The sequence below is a fragment of the Ambystoma mexicanum genome, chromosome 11 (assembly GCF_040938575.1).
Source record: "Ambystoma mexicanum isolate Mex_15411 chromosome 11, UKY_AmexF1_1, whole genome shotgun sequence".
Lineage (NCBI taxonomy): Eukaryota > Metazoa > Chordata > Amphibia > Caudata > Ambystomatidae > Ambystoma > Ambystoma mexicanum.
This window is the reverse complement of record NC_090934.1, coordinates 1,398,804,156-1,398,827,245: the sequence shown is the minus strand read 5'-3', so window position 1 is coordinate 1,398,827,245 and position 23,090 is coordinate 1,398,804,156. Positions and strand designations below refer to the sequence as shown.

The following is a 23,090-nucleotide window of genomic DNA, read 5'->3' as shown; positions in this document are numbered from 1 at the left end:
GGGGCCGGGAGAGGAGTGCTGGGACAAAGCTCTGCTTCAGCAGGTAAGTGGGGAGGGGGTGGGAAGGGAACAGAGGATTTTGCTGGGAGGGAATAGGGAGAGGCTCCCTGTTGCCTCGCCACATCAAATTAAAAACAAAATGGGACCACCCGGGGAAGGGCCTCGGGTGGCTGGAAGCAGTGGGCAGAGAATGTCTATTCGCACCCGCCGTTCCACCCACCTGATTGGCTGATGGCCCGTCCCCAGGTGTGAATGGCATCTATTTACTTTCTATCCCTGAAGTGAATCTTGAAGTGCAAGTACATGCTCTAGCACATAAATGACACCACCTGTGGTGAGGTCAGCTCTCTCACTCTTGAGGCAAAAGGTGGGGAAGCCAAGGGGACTGGGTGCCACTGCCCACCAAGTGATGCTGCGCACAGGGCTAGTGCGGGAAAGATCCCTTGGCTTACCCCAACATGCCCTGGAAGACTCATCCCTGGGTGCCAATGGAGATCTTAATCCCAGTAGTGTCCCTGAAACAACCAACAGCATGCAATGTAATAGGCCCAATGAGGTTATATGTGATTAGCAGGAACCCCAACCACTAAGGGAAGCGCTGACAGGTCACCCTTGACTCAAGGGTAGTTGGCGTTGAACCCACTGGTAACAAAGGAGTACCTAGACCATGGTAGTGAGTAGAACATGACTATAGGAGGCCAAGATTCAGGAATAGACATTGCCTGAAATCAGAATACAGAGTCAGACCCACATACCACACCTCAGTCACCTCCCTAGAAGCAACTTGGGCTGTCGGAACTGCCGACACAATCAAACAGCGCTGGTAGGAACCAGAAGCAGTGGAGCAGCATTAGAGCAGCTCGGCTCTGTACATGGGGATAAGGGTGATTTAAGATGGGGGGAGCCATACTAAAGGTTTGCACTGCATCCTGAAGCAATAGGGGGCAGAGCAGCAGTGACTGCAGGAGGACATCCCCCAATTTGAATTCAATCCATCACAGCCCCCCTCAATAAACACACACACCTGAAGGGGACTGAGCAGGGGTAGTCTCGGAGGGGCGAGGTCGACCTCCTATATTAACTGTCATAGTTTAGGCTGAGCACTAGGCGTCAAGATAGGAGCATGATTGGGAAGGCTGTAGGAGGTGGTTCAAGGAGGCTGGAGCTGAAGGGCCAGATGACAAGAGGAGTTTAAGCAGTAGGGGGAGATGAAGAGCAGTGTGGAGGTAAGGAGAATATCTGCATGAGTATAGGTGCTGGAGGGAATATCAAAGGAGGAAAGGAAAGTTGAGGCTACAGAAAGGAGGCGTGAGGTGTCAGTGAAAGAGGAGAGGATTTGTATATAAAGGAATAGGTTGGGAGACACCAAGAGAAGCTTGAGGGAGACATTGGAGGAAGTGAGGAGAGATATGGAGGAGGACATCAAAGTAAGTGAGGAAGAAAGACGTAAGGAGGTAGTTGGGAGGAACATCAGAGGAGACAAGGAGGAGTGATACAAGGAGGAGCCGGAGAAGACTTCAGCAGACTGATGGGACAGACATGTAAAAAAGGAGCCGACAACAGTTTGAGGAGTGGAAGTGGATAAGGGGTGGGGGTACGAGTATGTGTCTGAATGTCGAGGAGGTGCAGGATGAGAAGTGGGACAAGGAACGAGGTGTGGTGTGGATAAGGACAGAAGAGCTTCCCTTAGGCATCAGACTGTTGCAACAGTCAAGGAGGTAGCTACAGATAAGGTGTTGGTGCTAGAGCGAGGGCCCTGAGACAGGAAGTGTGCGTGCTGCAGTAGATAAGCCTATAGCCAGGCATAGGCGGACACGCTGGGCCTCCGCTAGGAGCTACCCAGCCCGCCCTTGCACAATTACACTGTTCTAATGCGCAGGAACACAAGGTTACTGGGATCCAGGCTCTCCCAGGAGGAGAAGCAGAAGACTTGAATCAACTGAGCGAGAAGCTAAGAAAAATGGGGACACTTCAACACACAGCTTCGGAGGGACTGTGAATAGGTCAAACATCCCGGTAAGAGACCCCACGATCGAGGATTGCATAAGCCAAAGTCTTTCCTGTTGGAACTCTAAGTAGAAGTCAGTCTGTTTAGTTCCACATCATTTACGTTGGCCCAATCCGCGTAACCAGCCCTAGTAAATCTGCATCCATTAAGAACCACAACCTTCTGTGTCTGTCACTCATTGGTTCCGTTCAACTTCATGACACAGTACACAACACTTAGTGGAGAAAGAGGTCCCTTCCTCACGGCTCCTAGAACACTGTACTGGTATAAGGGACACACCCATACACCCAATGCATAAGAACTTTGAAATGACTGAGCCATTTCACCGGCCTAACATGTCCACATGGGTAGGTTTGGCTTCATCTAGCAGGACTTGGCATTATTCCTGAGTTTAGCTCAAATACTGCATGATTAAATGGTGTGTGGGGGACGAGAGTGCTGTACAATCTGCAATACAAGATGCGTTTCTTTTATATTACCTTCCAGTTTTGAGGCTTCCGAGACTGTAATGGACACAGTTCAGACACTGATCAGCATTTGGACCATCACACCCCTGGCTTCCACACTCTGCGTGGCAAAGACCTATCGGGAATAGAGAATAAGGCTAAGGAAATGCAAGTTGCCAGCAGGCATGGATTACTGTCAACATTTCAACTGACCCATTATCTTCATGCATCCGTTAAAACCAAAGGCGCCATGAAAAAGATTTATTGGGAAAGTCTATGGCCGGCACACAGAAAAATATGGGTAAGTGGGAAACCTGGAAGAGAAAGGAAACCTGTGCTGCTTTTAAACAGGTGGTCTTGCACATGAAGTCAGACAAGGTTGGTATCTGGGTAATTGGGAAATGGCAAGAACGCCTTGGGAAATGGGACAGGGAATCGGTTTGGGGAGTCTTCTTTGCAAGACCAATTTAAAGCAGTATACATATTGGAGACATCAACGAATTACAAATGTAATTTCCACTAAAAGCCCTAGCAAAGGAGAAAAAAGATAACAGAGAAAGGCTATGTCTGGAACATAGACGGGCAGGGGCATGTTCTCCCTGCCGTCAATTAGATTCACTACATGAGAAATGGGTGAGAGATCTAAGAAATACCACTGGACTAAGGGCTGATGTGTTCAAGAACAGTACAAGGTTGCAATCGATAAACTGTGACGTTATAGCACCAAACAGGCTGTGTAAAATGGGCAGAGGAACACATCTCTGCTAGTAAGATGCAGACAATCTAATGCAGACATACTTCCCGTGATTTGGAAACATACTTCCTGTGATTTGGAGACATACTTCCTGTGATTTGGAGGTGGCCCAGAATACAGGGCCTTTGCTTCGATAAAAGCTAAGCACTTAAAAGGCATCTGAGAGGTGCCTAGCACTGTCCTCTAGAAAAGGGCTGTCAGGTATTTGAATAGACCTAGAGGCCCCAAGCAATACAAATTTCAATCGATGGCACGATCATAGCTAAATGAGACATTGCATCTAAATTACACTGTCAAGGTACCCCCTCACCACCATGTTACAGGACTGAAGAAGAGGTATGAAAAAGCAACATATACCAACACATACCAGGGCTGCCTGTATAGACATGAAAGGATTTTGAGTCCTGGTATGACTGTCAGGAGAAGATGGACACAAAGAAGGAACAGAAGTCAGGGACAATTTGGACTAGAAAATCACATTGAGGGGGACATTCTAGTGATATTATATGCACTACATATGGAAGTGCATCGGGTCTGAATTTGACACAGCACTGACTTCTCCCATGAGGTTAGACAAAGCTGTATCCTTGGTCGCCAAGGATCTCTTTTGGAACCCTACTTGTGGTATGAAAGGTACCAGATGTTTGAGGATCTGGTGCCTGGTATTATTAATCAGTGGAAAAGACCTATGTGGTGGGTTGTACAGTCAACGATTGCTAGTATATAGTGGTTACCAGGCCAAGATAGATCTAGGGACCTCATTTCGTCGATCCCTAGCTGGGAAAAGGGCCCTCGATAACAATAAGGTGGGGCGGATAAAGTGGGGTTTGGCCCACATCTGTTCTAGAAATCATTTGACAGATAGAGTAATGAAAACTGAGTTGCCGACATATCCCATGTCAGTAGAACATAGTTAATATGGAGCCTGTTTTAGCAATTCCCTTGTTGGTGTCTGGCTGTTCGATAGGAGGGAAATATTTTGAGGACAGGTACCAAGTGATTTCATCCTTTTTTTGCATTGTTTTCCCCTGCAACCAATAGCCCTCCTTTCTCTACAAAGAAGAGAACCTGTTGCGTCGCTCCTTCTCCTGGAAAAATCGCTTGCTGAACGTACCTTGTTAACGCGTGATCATTCCTCTTAGCGGCTGCAAAGTCAGGGATCGCTCTCTAGGTTTCCCAAAGTGGATGATTGTCCTTTAGAACGGGTGGATGGAACCCCCCCTCAGTGGGTGGATGGAAACCCCCTCAGTGGGTACATGGAAACCCTGTCAGTGGTTCTTTGAGACTGGGACAGCTCCTAGTTTTCACATAAGATTGTTGGGTAAATAGGCTCACAAATAAGTTGGACAATAGATCTGTGACGGAGTACCCTGACTACGCTAATGCTAGATTATGGGGTCGCCAAGGAGGCTGGGCGGAACCACAAGCCAGGCATCGCAGGGTCTGAGGAATGCATGGGAAAGATATTCTGGCTCCCCATTATGCCACCTGAGGGAGACAAGTGGTTGCCATATGCTGCCGTTATGTGGGGTTCTCACTCTAGGGGTACAGATTTGTGCTAATGAGGTCATAGAACTTAGTTGAAAAGAAACGCCCAAGCCGTTGATTTGAAAAGCAAAACCCATGAGCACCAGTGATCTCCAGCCCGCTTTAACTATACAGACCTGGAATGGAGAAGGATCAGCCCACAGAGACGAGGGAGCCGTGGGAACCTGGCAGAGTTGCAGTGCATTGCTGTGTGTGCATTCCTCTTTGCAAGCAGGTGCAGACGAAGTAGAAAACTAATATGGCTGCCTGGCATCTTGATACTGTGGTCCAAGGATGGAGTTACCAGCTTGTTACCCTGCCAAAGACACCCCAGAGGTAAGAACATCCAGCGAGCTCACCTTGCCCAAAGACGTCACAGAGGTAAGAACATCCAGCGAGCTCACCTTGCCCAAAGACGTCACAGAGGTAAGAACATCCAGCGAGCTCACCTTGCCCAAAGACGTCACAGAGGTAAGAACATCCAGCGAGCTCACCTTGCCCAAAGACGTCACAGAGGTAAGAACATCCAGCGAGCTCACCTTGCCCAAAGACGTCACAGAAGACCCCGACAGGTTCTTATGGGTCGGGAAATATAAGAGACTCTTCATTTATTGACTTTACTATTTCAGTTAGGACTACCAGGTGTTTTTATGACAAGACACTTACATGAACTTTGAGTTTGCAGTCATCCTTTGTACCACGACAAGCACTGACCTATCGGACCTGCAGGATCCAGACCCAGCCCTGACGTTATTTTATGTTTTTAACTATTTGCATCTTGCACTCGTTTAAGAGACATTTCTGTTATCCACCGCCCGGAGACTCAAGTGGGAGAGAAAAGCGAAGAGGGATGGGATTATGAGTCACGAGTTCCAAAACTATAGGAGGTTTTTCGTTATTTTAGCTTGAAGGCACTCTACACTCTTCGGCTTTGAATAAAGTAAAGGTGAATCATTGACTGGTTCCCGCGCTCTTCTTCATTCCATGGTAATTTCATGACACTTCCCTCCTCGGCACAGGGTAGGGGTGAGTAGACTGATCAATAGGGAGAACTACTCCTCCACAAACATAAATGCTAGGTTGGATCTATCATGTAGCGGGTACACCAGGGAACCTTAATCTTTAAATCAGTAGAACTCAAAGCTGTAGAACAGTTGTATCTTCAGTACTATAAAGATCAAACCTGCCTTCCTCACGAGTAGCCATGAATGGGAGCTCAGCCCTTGCAAACATAATGTTGTCCTTAAATGTTGGAGGTGCTACCTTTGTAAGGGCCCACTAGGCTGGGTTTTGTTGATCCCAAATCTGGCATCTGTCACAGACCATGGATCATTTATTACACAAAGCACAGGAGTAGGCACAAGGCCAATGGAGCGTGGTTTTAATGAAAGAAGTTTACTTTATCATTACAGCAGTGCACAACGGTTCATAGGAAACATTGTGGATAACTTTCCAATCTCTGCTGGGTGGATTTTCAATCTGTAGTCTCTATTGTCATGCCCGCCGCCAAGTGTGATATGCAAAGTTCAAGGGTTTCTATATTGATTTCCCCTTGAATAAAAGGTACCTATCCGCTAGCAAGCCTTGCTCAGCTTTTTACCTTTTAGATCTCGCTAAGTAAAGCTAGTGCATCTCTTAACTTGAGCCAAAAAAAGGTTTTGAGAATCCCGCCCTTTGTTTCTGTTGCCAATAACCCCTTGTAGTGTGTGTGTGTGTATGCGAAAATTAGCTAAAAGAACATGGCGCCGAGCCGCGGCCAATTTGGACATTCACTTCCATTACCGCAATGAAAGCCTACGTTTTCGTGGGCTCAGTAAGCAAACGTGCATTTTTGCAACGGTTGCGAGGTCACCTAATGATGTCAGATGAGCCAACTGTGGAGGATAGTTGTATTGTCCGTTGAAGGATGAGCCAAAAAAGGGAGTCGGAGCTCTGCAGGTGCAGTGATAAGGGGTGCTGGGAACGAAGGCGAGAGAGAGAAGCTGAGTTTTTCCACTTCTAGATGGAAATTTCCACTCTTTGCTCCCCATGCTCGTTGTCTGTCCTTCGGCCAAGGGCAGTCTGGGGATCTCCCCATAAAGAGAAGAGGTATTCCTAATGGAAAAGAGAGAGAGTTGGACACCGGGTGATGCAGTCTCGCTGAGAGGGAGGACGCTCCGCTCCAGACCGCGTTAGCACGAGTGATCTCTCTGCCTACCTGCTCTGGGACTAAGCAGTGTTGTGGTGGCCAAGATGAAGGTGTCTTCTGCAACCATACTAACCGTGATGCTCTTTTTCTAAGTTTATGTATAAATCGACTATATGTAATGTTTTAGTTGTGTGTGCATATATTGTGTTCGAATAAAGGGTCTGTAACGAGCCATTTTTCTTCTAACTATTGGTCCAAGTGGGATTCATTGCCTCCCTGAGTCCAAGGAGTGTTTGGATCTGTGGAATAGGGTGCATGAGTCTGAGGTCCCTTTACGTGGCCCAAAAAGCAAAACACCCCCCCTCCCCGAAAAAGAGAATTTTGTTAGGGCTTTTTCTTTGAAGCACAGTATCATTCAGGAAAGGGATCCCCAGACCCTGACAGGTTAAATCAAGCCGCTATGAACTTTAGTTACCCTTGAAGCTTCAGTTAAACACTGCCAGTGGTGTTACTTGGACAGATCTTTTGCACAGTTTGTCTTGTCATTTAACCCCATCACAAATGTGAAAGATACAACTAAATCCATGATCCTGCAAGTAATACAGAGGCCTACTATTCAGCCTGTCTTTTCAATGCGGTGCTGCCTCACTAAAGATGCAACTACTGTAACCAAGTATGTAACCTGATATGCAAGACCATAACCTGATGCAAGACTCATCCACTGTAACCAAAGTATGTAACCTGATATGCAAGACCATAACCTGATGCAAGACTCATCCACTGTAACCAAAGTATGTAACCTGATATGCAAGACCATAACCTGATGCAAGACTTATCCACTGTAACCAAAGTATGTAACCTGATATGCAAGACCATAACCTGATGCAAGACTCATCCACTGTAACCAAAGTATGTAACCTGATATGCAAGACCATAACCTGATGCAAGACTTATCCACTGTAACCAAAGTATGTAACCTGATATGCAAGACCATAACCTGATGCAAGACTTATCCACTGTAACCAAAGTATGTAACCTGATATGCAAGACCATAACCTGATGCAAGACTTATCCACTGTAACCAAAGTATGTAACCTACTATATAAGCAACTCTTGTAACCAACCATCCTAAGCAAAAAGCGCCCGATGCCCCCGGGTTCAGGGCGATATTCAAGTGGCAAAACAAATAAATAAATAAAAGGCATGTTACCTGTTGAGCAACTGATTGACACTGAAAACAGAGAGCTTGACCACATAGGGCAGGTAGGAAAAGTGGTTTTTGTACTGTGTTGGTACCGGTGCCCAAACATACAAAAGTATCAACTATGCATCAAGAAATATAGTAACATGTTAAGTAAAACCACAAACAACCTCTCAAGATTGAGTGGGCGAATTATGATGATCCCGTTTCTTCTATATAACAGAGAGAATATTTGTAGGATAGTATACTCTGTATAGTAGAGTGAATGCAAAAATATGTTTTCTATGATTTACTATTAGCTAACTGTACATGCATCAATTATAATCTTGGGCATTTCAACTAGAAATCACTTTTATAAGATACAGTGAGAAGCAAACACACTTAACAGCCTATGGCAGTGTAAATGACTATATTGTGCAGACACTAAGAAGATGCAAAGGTGACAATACAGAGCAAATCAGTCAACACATGCCAATGAGACAATTACAGGATATAAATACAGACAATACCACAGGTTCCCACCTGTCTGTTGGGGTCTTTAACATTTGATAGGATTGATTTTAAAGCAGGAATGGTGGTAACCTACCCGATACCTAGATCCCTGTCTTTATTTACTTGTTTGTGGATTAATGAAGGTTGCCAATTATTTATTTTCTCTTAAATCTGTTATGCCTTTTTAGTCGGCTGTTCCTTTTAATCTTTCAGTTCAAACTTTAGTTTCTGTCTTGGATTGATTTGGGGCTTTCTGTTCTGGCTGGGCATTTATAAAGCCGCACTTGCTTCCCTGAGAGTAGTCCTACTCACTGCGGCCAGGTTCATTTCAAGGCCCAGGAAGTTTGATCAGATTTCAAAAGTCTTCACTGCCTTCCATTTGGATGCCAAGAACTTAGGTTGCCTTGTTTGGCCTTAAAGCTGCTCCTACACATACTCCTAGTTATCTCACCAGTGAATTCTGGTAGGATGAGGCGTTCTTGCACTCGGCGATTCTTCGACTAGAAGTTCCCAAATTATGTCAATTTCTTTCCCCTTAGTAGCTCACTTTCTGGAGCACTGGTGATGGCCAGGGATACTTTGCCGTATATCCATAATTTGGTATCGTTTATAATTTTAAAAAAATGTTGAAAGTGGATGTGTTGGAATCCTTTGCCATGTTCGCTACGGAAAGTTTCTGATCTTTTAGCATTCAGAAAATTCTTCAAAGCTTGGCTTCGTAAATATTTTTTAATTCATAGTTTTATTATTACTGTAGGAATTTTTATTGGTTGTGTTTTTCTTTGTTAATATATGTATTGTACAGCCGCCTGTCATGCACCTTGTGCCATGCTTGACCTAAACAAAAACTGTAAACAAATGAACAAATAAGTGCAACACTTGGGGCAACATGCACTGTAATGTACAGCAGAAAAGATGCATTTCACATAATTTCCACACACCACAGCCCCCTGGTAGCACTTAAAGGGCTTTCACCCCAATATCAAAGCACAGGAATATGCTGTATACATGACAATTTCTACCTTTTACTTGCACTATTTCAAGCAAAAGCTCAGATCTCATAAAAGGAAAATGTTGATGTTGCACTTCTTGTGAGATGCTGCCATGCAGGTAAAATGAGTGTGTCTTATATATAAACAACAAGGTCTATGCAGTTACAATATGAAAAGTGTCAGCAGTCAAGTAACGTGCCCCCTCGCCTTTGATTGCATTGCAGAACTTACCCGCATAATCCTCCTCTTCCTCCACAAAGTCAAGGTGGCTGTGAAAAAGCGCCGCTTTGGAAGGTTCCATCTCAGAGGGCGTGATCTCCAGCATCCTCGAGCGAGATTGGTGTGTGCTGAACGTGTTGTAGGGGTGGTCTGACGTTCCATACAGAATGAGGGTCCATTCTTTCAACTTCCCTGCAAGACAGTATCAGATATATGTTCAAATATATGTTCCTCTGCTTTCTAACATTAGTCATCAAATACACTATTCTGCTGTGCTGAATTTGAGCAAATGCTAAAATATACATTTTAGTATTCCCCTTTCTTTGTAATATAGCATATCATGATAGTTACATGTTTTTTGTAGGCCCACGTAGATAAAGAAAAACAGGCCAGAGGCCGACTTACTATAAAGTTATCAAGTGCCAGTACATTATTAATTTCAGTCTGAAACCTGTACTACGTGCAGAAATAATTATCCGTATACTGCAACTCCAAAAGTTTGCAAAAGCACAGAAACAAATGTATTCATTGTATTCCTGTTGTGACTGTGGAGATCCCCTGATGCGCAGCTCTCCCCCCCACAGCGCTGCCTGCCGGGGACACAAGAGTGAGCATGGAATACTGCGCTGCGCTCCACTCTCTACAACATCAACAGCCGATAGCTACTCCACGGCGTGTCCTGAGACCACGGACAAATAGAAAGCAGCTGTTTGTTTTCATCAAAGAAGAAAAAAAGAGCTAAAATCAATGTCCGAGCCCAGGAAGCCACTCCACACCATCATGGCGGACTGCAGCATCTACTCCTAGCCCCACAGCAACGGAGACGCCTTGTACGTGATTGGTGCAGGCACTCCTTTTTATTGTCCTATCAGGAGCCGGCAGGCTTTAAAGCCAGCCACCACAGCTAAGGCCCATAGGAAAAGGCCCCATCTGTTCCTGTCAGATTGTGGCTGGGCCCGGTGGCCACCACAGCAACATTGCCATGCATCTTGAGGTGAGCTCAACTTCCATGCTCCCCATGTCTACTGGACTCCCTCTACCACGTAAGTGCAGCCCGCCTGCATATTAGACTTACTTGACTCTGTCCTCCCCCAAACATGCTCCTCTAAACACTCTGAGTGCACCGTTCCCAGGCCGAGGCAAACATACTACCTACCTCTACACGCCCATAACACAATTCTACTCCCTAAACTGTCACGCTCCTGTTTTAACACCTGTTACCGACAAAATTCTTTTTTTCTGTGCGTGCACCCTGTTACTTGCTGCTAACATTTTAAATTTGATTAAATGTTTGTATGTCCTCACTGCCGCTACCATCTTAAAAGCGTGTTGGTGTGTGTACATCCTACATAGTGGATAGGCATTGACTGTTTCATCTGCTCCCTGCATATCAGTACCCAGTGTCTCTTCCCATTCCTGTTTGGTCTCCAGCCCCTCCTTCCCCTTTCCCTGCCTCGGTCGCTTCAACCTGGGTTAAGTGCACCCTACTCCCTGCCATATTGCTATGGCGCTCTATATCTCACCTATCTTCTCTAACTGCTTCTCTATCTCCTTTCCATCCCCTCTTACTATGTCCGGAAGGAAGAAACTCGAGGACATACGGGTTCAAACCCTGGCCTTCCTATTGCCGACGGGGGGAGGAGAAACACTAAGCACACCTATTTATATGATGTGATTTAAAACCAATAGGAAGGAGCATATAAATCATTTTTAATTTTCTACTCTCTCCCTTCTTCACCCATTAATGGTGGCACCCAATGGGAGGACCTACTTGCCTCTCCTCCTACCTTCAGGGTCATTATTAATGTCTATTGGAATGGTACCATCATGTGCCAGGGTCCTCAACCCAACCTTCCACTCCTTGATAAGCTCCTCCCTCACCTTATCAATCCTTCGCCCTTAGCACCTGTTCCTATGCCACCAGCTCCTTTCGCATCCTCTGCTCCTTTGATGACAACCTTGCCATCCTCGCCTTTGGTGCATCTGCCACCCACTAATGACGCATCTGGGGCTCCCGTGCCCCCTGCACTCCTCCCTCCACTGGCTTCTCTACCAGTAGTGCCATCCACTGCTGCCCCAGCCCCCTTGCCAGCCTAGGCCCCTCTGCCCCCACCTATCTCTATCCCTCAGGCACTCTTGCTGCTTACAGGAGAGACCCCTGTCCCATGCTCACCCCCCCACCCCCGGAAGTCCTTCAAAAATGGCAATCTTCTCCACATTGCCACTCTTAACTCTCGCACTGCTGTCAAACACTCCTGCAACATATGCAGCCTCCTTGAACTTCTGGACCTCGATGTCCTTGCCCTCACTGAAACCTGGTTCAAGGACAGCTCTGTCCCGAGTTTTGACACATTCCTCCCTGAAGGCAAGAAGATACTCTGCATCTAGAGCAAACAGGCCAGGGGGAGGAGAGGGCGGGAGTGGCAGTGATTTTACCTGAGTGGATCCCGGCAACGATCATTCTCACCCAGACCTACTCCTCCTTTGAGTGTCTGGCCTGCAGGCTCTCCCTCTCTCCTAGCTCCTCTCTCCTTCTGGCCACCTTCTATCGGCCACCAGGACAGCAGTCCCCTTTCCTCTCGGAGTGGGATTGTCTGGTCTCTTCTCTACTCTCACTGGGAGATCTCAACATCCACCTAGACTCCCCTGATTCCTCTGGACCCATCTGCAATCTCTGTGACTCTCTCTCCCTATCCATCCTACCCTCTAGCCCAACTCACACTGCTGGCCACACCCTGGACGCTCTCATCTCAACAGGCATCCCTCTATTCCATTCCACCACTGCTCTGTCCTGGGCTGGCCACTCTCCTCTCCTCTCCTCTCCTCTCACTCGAGGCTCTCATCTCTTCTCGCATCAGCTAACCCAGCACTACCTCCCTCTTTCAAAGTCATCCGACCCATGAAGAGTGTCAGTGGCTGCATTTGCCTCTACTTACTCCCCGCCTCCCACTCCTGCCGCTGACTCCCACCCTGACACAGCCCTCGCCAATGTCAACCTCTCCAATTCTAAAACTCTTGATACTCATGCCCCTGTCATGATGGTCAGACTGAAGCCTTCCAAAAAGTGCAATGCATGGTACGACTCCAAGCTGGCCTCCCTTAAACGCAAGTGCAGGGCAGCCGAATGGAAATGGGATTCTTCAGGTACACCCTCTGACAAACTGGCCTGCCGCCTCACTCAAAGGCAATAAAGACTCTGCATCCGAACCAAGAAAAGAGTCTCTATTCAGGCCCTCAACTCTGCGGCATCTAACAACACTGCAGAACTGTTCAACGTCTGTAAAGAACTAGCCAATCTCACTTCTGCAGCATCCACCACCAGTGTACCCAGACAGGCCCTCTGCTCGGCTCTGGCGGCACATTTCACCACAAAAACACAGAACACCCTATCCTGTTTCTCCTCTTCACAACCCCAGCCACTCACACCTTATGTGCCTTCCTTGGCACCCACCCCACCCCCCGCTCTTCTCTCTTCTCTTCCCCATGTCACCTGCTTATAGCCATTTAGTAGGGGGAAGAGGGTTCACATGGGTAGAAATACACCCACACAGGAACTGATCCTACAGTGCTTAGTCTGGCTGGTGCATGCATGTTAAAGTACAAGATAGTTTATAAAGCAATGTTCACAATGAGACACTACTAATCATGGAAGGTCTGTCTGAGCACCCTCAAACTCTTCTCTATAGCACGAGTAGCATTCCAGAAAATGGCTAGAATCTGGTTTTACTCAAAGATGCATCTGTAAGAGGCCACACATCTAGCACTGTCCAGGTAGTATATGCAATTAGTCCTAAGAGAGGACTACAAAATCATGGCAAAGGCAGATGTTACTATTGATCTTTTGATTTGTAATCCAGACAAAGCAAAGGAAAAAAAATGTATTGTATGGATTGGATCGAACCTAGACAAAGAGGTTTGACATTTAAAAACAGCAATATCTATAGATTGCCGCCAAAAAAGTGTTGTGTCCTGGAACCATACTTACTATGATCGCCATCTCCAGAATTTCGCTAGGGTTTTGTATTCATTTTAATTTGTGGCCCACAAGAGATGTACTTGTAACACGAAAAATTGTATCTTATTCCCAGAGCTTCTGTGGTTTTGTTTAAATTTGGAATCTAAAGAAACCTTAGAACATTTGATTTTATGTTGTCCTGTGCTGATTACTGCCAGAGTAACACATTTTTCAAAACACTGCTTGTATGTGGGCTTTTTGAATGATAAGCAACGATGGGCTTATATTGTATGTTCTTCATATGCTCCTATTCAAATTGCTGTTAATTTTCTTACCATGCTTCCATTAACTGCTAATACGTAGAGAAATATATTTTCTGTGTGATGTTTAACTTAAGATTTGTATATACTGTAAATTTGTTTTCACTTTAAAAAATAATTCTTATGCTAAATGATGATTTTGAAAAGTTGATTGATTTCAACTATTTCAAATAAAACAAAAAAATGTGCCCAATTCTATTGCCATATGAATGCTCATATTTGCAACCCTCGGTCAAGTGATATTTGAGTTCTATACAAGAGTGAGATTTCTAAAAAAGAAATTAAAAAAGTGTTATTGTTCAGGGCCCTTGCAAGATCCTGATTAAAAATGTATGTGCATCAGCTTGCCAAACATACATGGACAGACTTGGCCACTGAATCAGTGGTGTGAAATGTTGAGCATCCTGGAAAAGATAAATGTCCCCACTGATCGCATTGAACACCCTTACCTGCAAAGAAAGCCACAACATATCAGATGAAAATGTGTGAAGATAAAGACTAACTTGTACACACGGGGCACTCTCATAATCGCAGAAGGAACAACAGACAATGAGATATAGTCTGGATCCCGCCAAGGGTTGCTCTGGTGCTGTAAGTAGCAGGGGTTCGCTGAGTGAATCACAATAATGGAAATTGGACGACTGACAGGCTCTGAAGGCATTGGTGTGTCTCGTGTATTCGTGACATAAAGACAAGGCAAAGAAAGACTTTAGCCAACCCATTGGCTCAGTATTCATGCCTGGAGGAAGCAGAGTAGCCAGAGCTAAAGAAATATGTTGCGTGAGGGGGGGGGGGGGGGGACCACTGATGCCAAACACCACTCAGAGCCAAGAATAAAAGCAGACCGAGGCATCAGAGAACAGGAAACAAAGATCCACGTTGCAGGGAATCCGATAGCAGTTACAGAAGCAAGAAGAATTATGCGAAACATTCATCCTGTTAGTTGCTGATTAACTGCATTGCCACATCCACGTTAGATTAAGCGCAAACATGCATGGACACCGGAAGGAAAGGAAAAGCATAACTCTGGCTACTATACTTAGAACGAAGAAAAACGACATGGGAGACATCTGGTCATAAATATTTGATTTTGATTTTGAATTTTTACATTTGTAAAGCGCACCAAACGAAATAAACCGTATGAGGGCGCAGATGACACAGCTGAAGGTAGCAACGAAGTTGAAAAGGATCCCAGATGAAATAGGGAAAACTACCTAAAAAGGAAAGTCTTCAGTGCCTGGCGAAATTGAAGAAGTGAGCTCATGGTTCTTAGGGATTGCGGCAACGAATTCCACAGCCTGGGACCAAAGACAGAGAATCTTCTGTCACCTCTGGTTCTAAAAGCCGAGTAAGGAATGGTTAAAAGATGTCTATCACAAGATCGCAGTTGTCTCATGGGTTGGTATGGCTGTATTAGCTCTTGTAAATACAGGGGAGCCAGGCCATTGACACATTTATAGATAATACAGGCTGTCTTAAATTTAATGCGATCTTCGACTGGTAGCCAATGCAACTTTTGGCGAAAAGGTGAGACATGATCAGTTTTCTTCAGTCTAAATATCAGTCTGATGGCCGCATTTTGCGCCCTCTGAAGCCGCTGAAGCTGTTTAGTAGGAATGCCCAACAATTGACTGTTACAATAGTCCAAGTGGGCACTGGTAAGAGCTCCTACCACAGAAGCATGATCTTTGGTTGGTATGTAGGGGAGTGCTTGACGTAGCATTCGAAGAATAAAATGTACTGCTTTTGTCTTAGCTCCCACCTGGGCTTCACAGCCCAGGTCTTCTTGCCACATACAACCCAAATGTTTTACTTTTGATACAAATGTTAAAGTCTTGCCCAGAAGTGATGGAATAGGCAACTTCTTAGCTGCCAACAACTGATTTTTTGGTCCAAATAGAATCAATTCAGTTTTAGCAGCATTAAGTTGCAAGTAATTCTTGGACATCCAGCTGCCTATTTCCTCCAGGCAAAGCCCCAGTTTGTTAAAAGCTTCCTGAAAGTTGCCAATTCGTATGAAGATCTGGGTGTCATCAGCATATGAGTGAAAATTCAACCCATAGCGTCTCAGAATCTCAAGTAGTTTTAAATATTAAACCTCCTCCCATAACAAAGCCTCAAAGAGGCCCTTTTCTCCAGTCAATACCACTGCCCAAGGAAAGCAATGTAACCTCTCAGCAGGCTTCACTGCCCCAGGATGCCAAATTTGACTTGACACCTTTGGAAGCTATGAGTAGCCGAGTGCCCACAGCCAAAATGCTGACCCTGATGGTTGGTTCTCCTTGATAATATCAACGAGCACTCATGACACCAACCCTGCAAAGACTTTTCAGGACATGTCCTGCAAATCACATAGAATAACCATTGGTCCACTAGCATATATTAATGGAGCCTCATGTATTGGTGAATCTAAACCCTGTTCCATAACCAACTTACAAAGTCATTCACTAGCTTCGGCTTTGACGTGGGCACTATGAAAATGACTGGAATGTACCAATGGTGTTAGTTCTAAAACCTGATGGAAGCATTTGGTTCTGTATCAAATTCAACTAAATCAATTTTCTGAATTCAAAATGCCACAGACCAATGACTGGACGAGGAACGAGTGACGGTGCATGAATTTATCAATGACCTCAACAAGGGGTGTTGGCAAATAATGCTGACACTGTAGGACAAACCGAAGGCTTCTTTTTCTAATCAGTTGCTGTTATTTCAGCTTTTGCTTTGCCCTTCAATCCGCAATGGGAGGTGGGCATTTTCTAGAAGCTGAGAGGTCATATTTTGGCTGTTCGTTGACTTAGCCGTGATTGAGTGATGTTGTTTTTGATGCTGGTGGTTGCTCTCACTTTGTTCATTTAGCAAAGGTAATGGAGGATTTGTTGATTGCCTAGGTATCCTTCTCAAGTTTTATTTCCATGTGTATAAAGGGGTTGCTATTTTAGGATTCCCCTCTCTTCCATAAATAAACCAAATTGTTTGTTGAAGGGTCTCATAGGATATATCAATGTTTACCCTGGACGGTTGCTATACAATGCATGTGGTGGGGCGAGTTAAAGACTGAACTAGCAGAGGAGGCTTTTAGGTTTTCTAATCATAAACCGGACTCTGGAAAAGAAGCCTTCAACTGCATGCTGTGCTACTACCTGTCAGCAAGAGTATGGACCTAAACAGCATGTCCCAACAGTAAGCTCACTGTGGCCCCATATACGTTTATCCCATGCATAGCTATGCAGGTATGCCCCTAGTGGACATTTCGGAAATCATGCCTACCCAAGGTTTACTGAAACTCGTCTGAGCTACTAGCTTTTGGAGATTTCAAATGAATATTACAAACAGCAACATTATTGTCAGGGTTTCATCTAGCACTTTGTGCCAGATTCCACCTGAGTGTCAGTATGCTATTACAGCTACCGGCACCAGACTTGTTGTACTCAATTCAGACACCAAAATGTGTACTCTCCATTGGCAAGTGATAATTGACACGTGATGAGTAAGACATGGTGTGCATGTGAAGAATTGAGAGGGCCATTGACTTTTTATGTCTGACTAGTAAACTGAGCAAGGGAAAACATTTCAAGTTTCAAGCTGATTACATGTTCTTTGCTATCTATACTTCTGGGAGACTCTTTTTGCACCAGACTGATGCATTGGATCCTGGCTAAGGTGGGGGGGGGGGTGAGGAGGCAAGGAGGCCATCTTCTTGGAACATCCAGTCCTTCTCTTGGGCTGTAAACTGTTTTCAGAGAAACAGCACCGTAAAAGGAATCATTTATCATCAGGGGGACATTGAGATGCTTCAATAAGGCCTAGTGGGAAAGCACTTTATCTTAAAGATCATGCGGTTCTCGCAAGGCTGGCTGGCTCATCACAGAGGCACCAATCATCTTGTCTTTTGCTATTTATTTGTGCTTGCAACTGTATTCCTGGGATATGACATGGGACGGGAAGAAACTGGGCAGCACAAACTTCCCACCTCACCACTCTGGCATGGTTTTGCAAACCTGTATGAGCTTCAGGTTCTTAAGACAGATATGTGTGTGATGTTCTACATCCTAACATTACTGGGCAACCGAGGCAGGATTACTAATGGACAACTAGGAGAAGGGTTCAGGGAAGCTAAAGTTGACTGTTTCTTCTGCCTGATGTTTCATATTATCTTCCTAGAAGTTATCAAACTATTCCCTACCGGTGAGCACCAACCCCAAAGGAATAATCAAGTGGTGGCCCAGAAAGGTTGCTTTCGCATTGCTTCAAGACCAAAGACTGTGAAGTTGGAAGAGTCGCATCTTAAACCACTATTCTATTATCTGGCAGAGGAAGATGCGAGATTGCTAGACAATATGGGCAATGGGTTGACGAAGTGCTGATGGTGGCAGCCAAACAGGTCCTGAAGTTATGGAAAACCAGGAAAAAGCCACTGGTGGAGGATTGGTTGAATGATGTACAAGTGTTGTCGGACTTTGAGAGAAGTTCCATTTCGTAAGCAGGGTGATAAGACCTTTTATTTGGAAATCTGGACACCTTTTAATAATCTGTATGGTATACAGGGATTTCTTTTGCAATGTGCAATATTCGGATCTAGAGTGAGGATTCTGGGTGAATTGTGTGTTTGGCTGTCTGTGTAAGTGATGTGTCTTCTTCTGTTGTATGTTTAGTTAGATTCATATCTAGGAATGATCTGCTTTGGGATGGCTTGTATTGTGTTGTGTTTTGATCTTCGCTGTCAAACCGTATTTGTAGTTCTTTAGGATTTGTTACATGAGTTGCCAGAATGTTCAATTGTTACCGGTGGGGATGTATTCCTAGTGTTACTTTGTACACTTAACATCTTGTTTGCTTCTTTTTGTATAAAAATGTAAACATTTCCAAATAAAGCGTTTTAAATTTAAAAAAAAAAAAAACACTTGTCATAGCAACACTGATATCATCCAAATGCATGCAAGTGTGAAGAACTAAGAATGCTGAGGAATAAGGCAGAGTTTGATGTAAGACTTTCTTTCCCCCGTTGCGATGCAGAAATACCACACATGCTCCTATGGTTCATAAACGCTTGTATGAGTACGCTAAGCTAACTTGAAAGGAACCTGTTACACTGTAAGGTGGATCCGCTCACTTTAGGTCAGACAACAAACATTTAAGTTTTTAGTTTATATTATTTAATAAATTCATAAGGGACCAAAATTTCTGGCTGTCCCTTCATGAGAAGCTAAACCAAATGGAACTCAGGAGCCCATGAACCTTGAATTCTTCAGCCTGTGGTGCATTGCACAATTCTTAGGTTTAATCAGAGATGTTCTGGCACTGCCCCAACCGCGCCAAATGCAGAGCTCTGTGTGCGCACTTCAGCAAGTAACGATTAGGAATGACAGATCCAAAATGGCAGACCTGCCTTTTGAAGGTTTGGCCCACCTTGGGAGTGGAGTCAATCGGGGAAAACTGTTTCAACGTGTGCACGTGGCGTCAAGCAGCCCCACCAATCCAAAGGTCAGTGAGAATATTATTCACAGTGACCGAGTGGTGCGCGTGCCCAGGGGAAGACTATACAAACTCACACAGGAAAGAGCAAGGTGAGGTTGTTTGGAGTGGTAGATCAGGGTACGGACAAGCTGACGGAGTTCAAAGAGCAGAAGGAGGAGGGGGAGGAGGAGCGGAAGAAGCTCAAGGTGTAGATGGAGTCAAATACACAGAAGGAGCTGAAGGTGCAGGTGGAGAAATAGGAAGAAGTGACAAAGGGGTTGAAGTTGCAGGAGGGACCGCAGAGAAAACCGAATGGTCTAGATGAGGCCAACAACCAAGAAGGCAAAGATGGATATTAAGGAAGAGGGGAGAAAACAGGTTGAGAAGGTGAAAGTGAAGATGCTGTGAGTGAAAGAAAGTTACAACTAGAGGGGAGTAAGTGAGAGAAATGGTAAGGAGGAGAGATGACCAGGAGGAGGAGTGGAGAAGAAGTTGGATAGGAGAAGGTGGGAGGTCCCTCAGAGGAATTGGGGAGTAATGGCCAGGGAGTAAGTCAACGCCAGCCTACCCGTTGTCTGGGAAATGTGGGAAGAGGAATGACGATGTGGTAAGATGTTAAAGAGGTAAGAACGCAATGAGCACAAGGGCTATTGGCAAGACTCAGTGACTGGGCCACAGGGACGAGTGAGTGTCTGCATGGCAAGGAGGCCTGTAAGGACATGATTAGTTATTACATTCAGGTCCCTAAGACAGAGAAGTACTCCAAGCCATGACAAGGCATCTAGAACCATATCTGGCCTACCTAACCTCTAGCTGTGTATCCCGCTGCAATACAGCCTGCAACCTCCGCACAAATAACTACTACACCTTTAGAACCATCCACCCACTACCTGTTGTCCATCGGGAGGACCAGCAGTGATCAAAGCAACCCGTGCCGGAGCAACCTTTGAATCGAGAAGAATTTGGTGTGTTTCCACTTAGACCCCTTTTTACATTACCCAACACAGTGTAGAGTCCTGAGTAATGCTTTCTGAAGCATACATATGAGTTGTGCCCTCTGTGGAGTCCACTTGGCTTTGTTGCAGTGGTTAGTCGTGTGAGCATCACATTCCAAAGATTAATCTTGTAAGCAAATAGTGGGCCATTCTCCCCTCACCCCCTCTTAACACCACCACAACATCAACGATCAGTCCTCCCTCAAAGAGAGTGTAATTGACAAGTGTCTTTGGAGCCCTGCTCATTTATATATTACCGAAACACAACTGCTTGAAATTATTTGTCACGACAGTTGTAGTTTGGCGCAGAATACAAGCCTTGTAACAGACCCGAACATGATCAGTTGCATAATACTGAATTCTCTTGTGTATTTCAAGTCAGGCGATTATAACTTGGTCCATTTCCCACAGTCAAGGTCAGAGAACAGTCTACCTCAGGGAAACTTCTTCACACAGAGGGCCATTGGGTTTCAGTGAGTTTCTGCGTGCTCTATTTAGTGAGAATTAGAGGTGAATCCTACTGAAAATGATGTGTGATTTTTGGGGTGTGGCATACATAAGTCGAGTGAGTGGCCCTTTCTGTCAATCTTTTGTAAATCCTCTAGTCGTTTGAATTGACATCATTGGTCTATGATACCTTTTATGGTGAAGCGTATATTGTATTATGGAGACTTCTATGGCAGCATCATGCCGCGATAGTGACCTCCTGTAGTGTGACCTCAGGTAGTTAGTGGTTATAGAAACTCTGGCCAACTGAGTTTCCTCCATTAAAGGCTGATATTTCAGGGGTCATATGCAGTAACAATCTACGCTGATTACGGAGTTCATTTTGAGCAGCAACACTCATTCGGGCCAAGAGTGCAGAATTTGACATTTGTGCAACACAAATGCTTAATATGAATATAGCATATTGTTCTTATATCCACCAATGAAGGACTACAGAGACTCGCTCATTGTCGTGTACATACCAATGTCATTAAGTCATTAGAAACATATTGGGTGGGGGCGGGGGGCCCTTCCCATAAGAGACACAGGGATCACTGTGACCGATTGCCTGGACCCTACACTGACCATCACGGGAAGGCATGGAGGTCCTGATGCAGGGCAATTCCTCTTGGGTAGCAGTGATAAGAGAGCAGGTTGAAGGCAACAGAATAAAAAGAGAAGGGTGGAGCGTGGTGGCACCCGAGTGACGAAGGGCCACTCGGGTGCCTGCCAGTGTGGAGGAAGCAAGAAGTCTTGAGCAGGCACAAGTAGTTGGAACAGAAGCGTGCCGGGGGCTCCTGCAGCAGCCATAGCATGAAAGTAAAAGGACTTCCGGCCGCAAGAAGCATGGAGTGTGGCTGATGCTCTACCCAACTCGGTCACGTGACTAAGAGGAAAAGCAAAGAGTGGTGACTTCTTCACATCCTGTTCTCTCACTATGGAAGACAGTCCAAAGGAAAAGGAACTGGCGGCAATGCTCGAGAACTCGGAGATGACACAGTAAGAAGCCTGACAACAGTAAAGCTACAGTAACTGCTATGGAGGGCAAACATCTGTCCTCTCACCAGTAGACTAGAGGACTGCAAACTTTAGATCACCAGATGTTTTGGCCTAATGCACACATCAGCCCTAGCCAGCATAGACAATGGTGAAACCAACCTGAGTGGAGATGGGCATATGTGGGAACTCCTTACTGAACTCTCTGGAGAAGGTCAGGAAAGCCCAGAAGGAAAAACCATTCCTAACAATGCGCCGCAGTGAAGACATAACAAGTGTAAGACAGCGAGGAAAGCCGCAAGGTAATCTGATGTAAGTTTACTTCGGAGCTCTGGGTGGGCCAGCATACTAAAAAGCGGACTTCTGTCAAATTCAATTCTACCAAGTCTCTGGATATTGTGAGTCCAGAGGGGAAAGGCGTGATCATGGAGTTCATACAAGAGACAACCTGAGGCGGGCGCTAAGGATAAGGCAGTGCTCTTAGGACTAAAGGGGGAAATGGCAGGGCCACTACCTTCTTGAGAAGCTCTTTCCCGAACTGAGCCCAGAAGACAAGGAGAGAAGAGCAACCAATTCGGAACCATCTGATGAACCTTAAAAATGAGGTGTTGATTTGGTAGGACCCCAAGCTCCATATACACCGGCGGCTGCCTCTTCCTAAAGTGCTTCAAAAGGTCAACACCTAACAGGTGTAAATTACAACTAGGAAAGATGTGTACGACGAGTTTAATATGAATTCGCTGAAAGATCCTATATGATATGATAGGCAGGGGCGCCGAGTTCGGGGGGCTCCGGGGCCCGAGCCCCCCCCCCTGGCAAAATCAAGTCGGGGCTGAGCCCCCCGGGCTGGAGAGAAGTGATGCAGCCTCGATGGTCCTTGTCCATCGATACTGCATCACTTCTCTCCAGCCCGGGTATAATCGCGAAAATGTGCGATTTAGCCCTCCACTCTAGGACTCATTGGTGTATGGTCCTGGAGGGGAGGGCTCAGGCGCAGCGGTATTCAAACTGTAGGGCGCGCCCCTCTGCTGGGCCGCAGCCTCATGCCACGGGGGGCGCGCATCCACAGTTTGAAAAGAAAAAAAAAAGGTTAGATGACCAAAGGGTCGGGCTA

At 45.5% G+C, this 23,090-nt stretch overlaps 1 protein-coding gene across 1 annotated transcript in view; it reads right to left on the bottom strand.

Annotated features, from left to right (window-relative positions):
• PCSK6 (proprotein convertase subtilisin/kexin type 6) overlaps positions 1-23,090 on the bottom strand; it is a 1,232,090-nt gene that overhangs the window by 88,592 nt on the left and 1,120,408 nt on the right. The window contains exons 14-15 of the mRNA XM_069625020.1: positions 9,780-9,959; positions 2,488-2,590 (exon numbers count right to left, since the gene is read on the bottom strand). Coding sequence (XP_069481121.1) covers positions 2,488-2,590; positions 9,780-9,959 — 283 coding nt within the window. The remainder of the gene's footprint in view (positions 1-2,487; positions 2,591-9,779; positions 9,960-23,090) is intronic.